Source organism: Impatiens glandulifera, chromosome 3 (genome assembly GCF_907164915.1).
Source record: "Impatiens glandulifera chromosome 3, dImpGla2.1, whole genome shotgun sequence".
NCBI classification, from domain to species: Eukaryota; Viridiplantae; Streptophyta; class Magnoliopsida; order Ericales; family Balsaminaceae; genus Impatiens; species Impatiens glandulifera.
In genome coordinates this window covers 17,110,747-17,117,284 of record NC_061864.1, presented here as the reverse complement: position 1 = coordinate 17,117,284, position 6,538 = coordinate 17,110,747, and the positions used below count along the sequence as shown (strand labels likewise).

At 31.4% G+C, this 6,538-nt stretch overlaps 1 protein-coding gene across 1 annotated transcript; it reads right to left on the bottom strand.

Annotated features, from left to right (window-relative positions):
• Positions 1-210: 210 nt before the first annotated feature.
• Positions 211-4,764, bottom strand: LOC124931555 (very-long-chain aldehyde decarbonylase CER3-like). Its single transcript, XM_047472048.1, has 11 exons — positions 4,604-4,764; positions 4,294-4,517; positions 3,966-4,201; positions 3,632-3,851; positions 3,169-3,296; positions 1,808-2,064; positions 1,624-1,731; positions 1,194-1,400; positions 943-1,053; positions 678-851; positions 211-575 (listed from the first exon to the last, which is right to left on the bottom strand). The coding sequence occupies exons 1-11, from the start codon at positions 4,649-4,651 to the stop codon at positions 399-401; spliced, it is 1,890 nt and encodes a 629-aa protein (XP_047328004.1). The 5' UTR covers positions 4,652-4,764; the 3' UTR covers positions 211-398.
• Positions 4,765-6,538: the final 1,774 nt, after the last annotated feature.

Here is a 6,538-nt window from a genome sequence, read left to right as displayed (position 1 = left end):
GTTAGCATGTGGGTTGTGAACAAAGTTGAAAAGCTTCCAATTAATGGGTTGAAGTTTTTTTTTTTTGAAAAACATGTTTATTTGTTTGTATTATAGTATATTATGTATGCATAGTGTCATATGTAGATAAACAAATTCAAGGTGAAAAACATCCCTTTATCTGTTGAATTCAAAATTCTTCAAGACATGCTACCTAGATTGTAATAGAAATCCGGATGAAATATTTCACATTTCATTGATAAATATAGTCGGCATTGCTTATCACATGACAATTCATTGGACTTAAACAACTTTGGATTAGAATATAGGCAACTAGTAATGTATCAAACAATAATAATATAACTAATAAGGATTTTTGTCCAAAGGCATTAATGTTCTTGAATGATGGAGGATCATCGCTAATGCTTATTAGGCAAACTCGACACTGGCTTGAGTCCATGCTTCATGGCAGCCTCCCAAACCACGTCGATTCGATCTACATCAATTGCCCCCACTTCATTGTGAGTCCACCCTTCCAAGAAATGTACCACCCCACCTGCATGGCATGCATGAACCACTCCCCTGTCCAATTTGTACTGCGACACACAAAAATCATTTGAGAAATCAACATTTGAGTTGAATTTGAAGCAATAACACACTAAGGTTATAAATTCAAGTCATTATTATTTGTTAGTTACCTCGCAGTAACCAAGGCCTTCAACATCCTCGGGGAGTCTTATGGCGGCAAGATCGCCATAGGTGCAGTCTCTTCTGAAGTGCAAGATTGGTGGGACAACGAATTGATGGAAATGGGCTCCAGACGGAGCCCAACTCTGTTCTCTCGGAGTTATCCATTTCCCAACTATCCACGTCTGTTTGTATTTTTTTGCCAAAAAAAAGTTAAGCCAGTTGTACCATCTAACTTGTAGGTCACAAAAGTAGACATTATTATTGCATAATTACCTTGCAGTTTTTGGCTGCTTGGTATTTTGTCACTTGAACTATGTACTTCTGGTACTCTACTGGTGCCTCCTTTTGTATTTTTTGAAATCTCTCGGTTGATAATGTTAGCATCTGCCAAACAAACAAGTAATTAGTTTTTGGTGGTTCTTGCATTATCAATTTTCCTTTATTTCTCACACGGTGTCACAAGTCACACCATTCGCTATAACATGTTTAATGAATAAAAATTCATGATGCACTTCATTACTCACCAGAACTCTGACTTTCCGTCTGCAAAGATAAAGAGCTATGGCTCTTCCAAGCTTTGAAGTTGCTCCGGTGAGGAAAACTTCCTCGACACCTTTAGGAAGCTCGTTGATGATCACGGCTGCAGTCAAAGTGTTACCATGGACCACACGAACCCTTAGGTTAGGATGTTTGTTCACAAATAATGTTCCACCTCCATTTAGAGCTTCATTCTATATTAAAAAAAATAAAAATAATAATCAGTTAAAACCATTTCATTAGTCACGTGAGAAAGAAATTGAGTTAAATAATTAAAGTAAGTTCATCCTGACATTAGTCACATGAGAAAGAAATTGAGGTAAATAATTAAAGTAGGTTCATCCTGACATTATGCAATTATTTCTACAAGTGAAGAAACCAACCACACTAAATGAAGAGTATAAATGGGTTGGTTACCTTATTCAATGCAGCAAGGCTAATGACTTTGACACCCATTTTGTCAGCTCTAAGAATAGCATTTTCAATTTGTTTATTTATTCCATCCAATGCAAATGGCAAGAAATACTGCGAAAAGCGAATAAATAAATGTGTTAAAAGATTAACTAAGTACATTTAATAAATAAATATAATTGATTATTACCTGAAAACCGTATCGCGGGACAACCCACATTTGGTGGAGGCGACCTCTAAGGTTGTAGAAAGCCGAGAGGTAAGTTTTAGACTTAGCCCACATTAAAAGCATCGCCACAAAAGCCACCGGAAGGTATGGAATCTGGTATAACGCGAACTTGTATGGAACCGATGCGCATGATCGAAAAATGTAAGGCTGGTGAATTGAAGTCGATAAGTCCACAGCGTGGGCAAGGAATACAAAATCTGGTACCACTTTGTTAATCCCTGCATTCCAAATACTTTTTTATTATGAAAAATTAAAGAAAAATGATAATTAATTTGGTTTAAATAAATCATAGCTTTTCATATTTTAAAATTTTTTAGATAAAATATTTTAAAATTATGATATATTTATTGGGATTTTTGGATCAATGAAGACCTAACATTCCTATTTCCAATTATAATGATAGGTGCCTAATGGACGGTTTTGGTTGGCCGTAAATAACTTATCCATTAGACAATGATTAGTGCAATGATTTGATCCACATTTTTTTTAAGGTACAACTTTGAAAAGTTTAGGTAATTCAAATGATGCTCTTTCTCATACTTATAAAAAAATATTAACCTATTAATTTGAATTAATCAAATTATAAAGGAATATAATCAAATTTGATATGCAAAATAAAACTCTTTTTATGTCAATCATCTTATTGGTTAGTTAAGTTTTATTAATTAAATTTTAGCAATAAGTCATCAAATTTGTAGTTGTAAATACTTTTTTTTTAATTAAGTTTAATTTTTTTGACCCTTGTTTCCATTGGATTGGTTTTTTTTTTAAGGTTTCCCAAGTTGTTATTGAGATAAGTATAGTTGAATTCAAAGATTGGATACTAAATAAATCATGTAACTGAAAAAAAAATGTTTCAATAAATTCATGTTTGTGAAAGTTAATAAAAATAAAATAAAAAAGTTTCTGAAAAATAAATAAATAAATAATAAATTAAACAAAAAGTATAAATTTATTATTAATAGAATTGATTTCAATATTTTAGTGGCTATTCTTGAGTCTTAGTATTGATGACAATAAATGCAAAGTAAATGGTCTTAGTTGAGGATCATTAAATCAGCTGGCCATGTCTGACAGGTCTATTATATATATAAAATATTTATTTTTATTTTATTGAGAATGATTTATTTTTAAGACAAAACTATGTGAGCATTAATTAAACTGAATTCCAATAGTTGGTTAATAAAAAAAAGTGTTTTAGATAATTTAGATTAACCTCAATTAATCTAGAAAAATTAGTTTTACTCAATAATATGCTTTCTATTATAATAAAAAAAAATATAAACAATAATGGACATAAACAAAAAATTAATAATAATTACCTGCATCCATGCTTATCTTCCTGTGTAGATCCCAGGATTTACTGTTGAGTGTATTTCCCAATGCATCAAAGAGGGGCATGAATAAACAGTAATTTGTTCCCATATCTGTATGGTGTAAACTATGATACCTGCCAACATTAAATTAAGAAATCTAATCAAATCTAATGTTTTTTTTTTTTTTAAATTTAATATAATAAGATGATCCCACAGTTCACTTCAATTTAAATTATTATTAATGAGACATTTATTCTGTTAGACAATTATATAAATCCTTAAAAAAATATTATTAGAGTTTATAAACATTTAAAATCCCCAATATTTGATGTAGGGTTGATTTCTTGTGAGATATTTTTTTATAAATGAAACCAATTATTCCGTGCAGATCAGTTTGTTGATAATGTGCTTTATCACTAAGTTACGAGTCTTACTATAAACAATAGTAAAACAAAAAACAATTACTCACGTCGGGGTGTAGACTATGTATCTAAAGAAAGGGAATGCTTGAAAGAGTTGATGGGGCAAGAACTCGAAGTTGCAATGACCCAAACCTCTAAGAAAATCAAAGATCATAAGATAACCATAGATCATGCCCAATGATCCAAACCCAGCTAGGCAAGTTCCAATCAAAGGAATAGCTATCACCGCACTCAAAAAGAGGTGTTCCAGAAATGTAGCACTCCCGGCTGTAAATTTATTTTTTTCAATAAAGAAAAGGACACCCATTATAAGAATCTGTCTATTTTACATAGGGTAGTTGAGAAAACTTAATTCTATTCAATAATTGCTTATTAATTTACCAGTTGTGGGTTGGATAACTGATGAAGAGTGGTGAAATGAATGATAATTGGTGAAGAAATAGTTTCCATGGAGGAACCATCTATGTACCCAATAGTAAACAGGCTCTGATATCAACACGTGAAGCAAAGTAGCAATGATAATCCCTTTTGTGTTCCAAATTGGTAGATTTGTTACACATGGAAGTATATAACATGCCATTGAACCAATTAAGGCTTGTAGAATTATGAAGTTATCCCTGTAATAAAAACATATATTTTTTCAAAGATCTAGAACATGGGTAATAATCAAAAAACACAAATTGTTTTTTTAATATATATATATATATACCAGTCCCATTCTTTGTCAACCAGTTTGAAGTCGACTCCTTTTTGGTTAATCCGACGGTTACGAGTCAAGAATAACATGTTGCTGAAACATGTGAATCGATTGTACACTTCACATCGTAAGGCGCATATGATTAGAAGATGAAGACACCAACTTTCCCATTGTATAGAACCTTGTTGGATTCTAGAGTAGACAACATTTGCAAGAAATGGTCCATATAGCATATACTGTTACAAAAAAAAAATTGTTTTTCGTATTAAAAGACGCTTCAAAACAAATAGACTTAGACAAGAAACAAGAAACAAAAACAGACCTTGTAAGCACCCAAGTTGTTCCATGGCCAAGCTGATAAAGTAGCCATAAGATCAGAGGAAGAGATCGAGTTTGTTTTTATGAAGGTTTGTGTTTTTGGTTTTCTATTTGATCGATGCTTGAAAAGAAGGAAGGGAATGGTGTAGTTATATAGAAGTCGGGGAAAGTAATAAAGACAGGCCAACTTACAAAGAAAAAGTCAATAAATTTTAGAAATGCTTGATAATATATGTTTACATTACACCTGTCCCCGAATCATTTAATATGAATTTAGAAGTAGATATAGCTATAATTGTAAATGTACAAATGTTTAATGCGACCTGGTGACATAATTTTGTATTCTCTTTTGGCTGCCTAACATATATAATATACAGTTGTTGTTTGGGATGCTTCATAATCGAACAAGCCCAATATGGCCTCCCAAAATTAATGGCTTCTTATCTATAGGGATGGAGAGGTCTTGCCGTCCAATTATTTTTTTATATAATTATCAACATGGACCATCTAAGTTGGTGTTTTTTTTCTTACAATTCTTACCTACATTGATTCTTTTTCCTCCTTTTTTCAGAACTAAATCTAATAATGTGTTTAATATTTGTATTTGTTTTGGGGGTAATTAAAGACTTTATAATTGTTGAACAAAAACATTGAATGCCAAATACATTGATGAACAATGTGAAATTCTCAACTAGATCGACGAAAAGATAGAAGTATGAAATCGAAGCTGAAAGGAAAGATTTGAGTCGAATACGTAGTTCACGGAAGATTTTAGATTTTTGTCCGAGTTCCTTTCATTTGATTTTGTGTGAAAGTTATGACTTCTCATGAAGTTTTAAATTGTATTTGTTAGAATTTTTAATTTAATTTTTTGCAAAGCTTAAAACTTTTAATAAATTTGTAGCTTATACAAAACAACTTTTATTAGAATTTTAATATAATTTGGTGGGAATAAAAAAATACAGAAGAATAATGAAATGGTTTATATAGTTTTGAAAAGATAAAGACTTGATAATTGATTTATGTCTATTGCATCACTAGTAAAAATGAGGGTTTTATCGACAATTTATTATGTCGGTAAATCCCTATATCTTTCGGCAATACATTTTTACCGACAAGTGCGGAACTTGTTGGCATCTGTCGGTATAGCTCTTGTCGGTAAAAGTATTCGAGTTTTGACCGACAGATGTATAAACCTGTCGGTATATGTTTTACCAACAGGTTTATATATATATGTCGGCATAACCTTTTCCGACAGATATGATTAGATCTATCGGCATAAACTATTTAATAACATTTTAGCTTATATATAATTCTTCTAATACGACTGATAACAATTTTGATATGTAAAATCCGAATAGACTATTTAATCTTTATTTAGGGTAAATAACGAAAGATTTGTTGAATCTTTCGGCAAAGCCTGTACCGACAAATTTCAACAAATCTTTCGGCAAAGCGTGCATCGACAGATTTTAACAAATCTTTCGCCAAGCCTGTACCGATAGATTTCATCAAATCTTTCGGCAAAGTCTGTACCGATAGATTTCATCAAATTTTTCGGCAAAGTCTGTACCAACAGATTTTTCAACAAATCTTTCGGCAAAGCCTGTATTGACAGATTTCAACAAATCTTTCGGCAAAGTGTAACTAGGGGAATGCCGATAGATTTTATCAAATCTTTTGATATTTCCCTTGAATAAAAATTTAATAGCCTATTCGTTTTTTACAAAATCTTAACCTGTTATCAGCCAAACCAAAAGAAATACAATACAATCCATAAACAAAAATTTCATTACATTTCCAAAATTATCAATCAATACGTATTACAATAGTCTCAAAACACGATAAACTAATCCAAAATATACATAATGCATGAAAAAATCTACTAAAATGTACTAACTCAGGGGTGGTGATTGATTTTGTAATTGTGTGAATATAA

What these genes read in the sequence shown, in the direction of transcription:
- LOC124931555 (XM_047472048.1), bottom strand. Translation starts at nt 4,651, where the DNA reads ATGGCTACTTTATCAGCTTGGCCATGGAACAACTTGGGTGCTTACAAG. An exon ending in TCCCGCGATACGGTTTTCAG is followed by an intron (nt 1,732 to 1,807) that starts GTAATAATCAAT and finishes CGCTTTTCGCAG; the next exon opens with TATTTCTTGCCATTTGCATT. An exon ending in AAGGCCTTGGTTACTGCGAG is followed by an intron (nt 576 to 677) that starts GTAACTAACAAA and finishes TGTGTGTCGCAG; the next exon opens with TACAAATTGGACAGGGGAGT.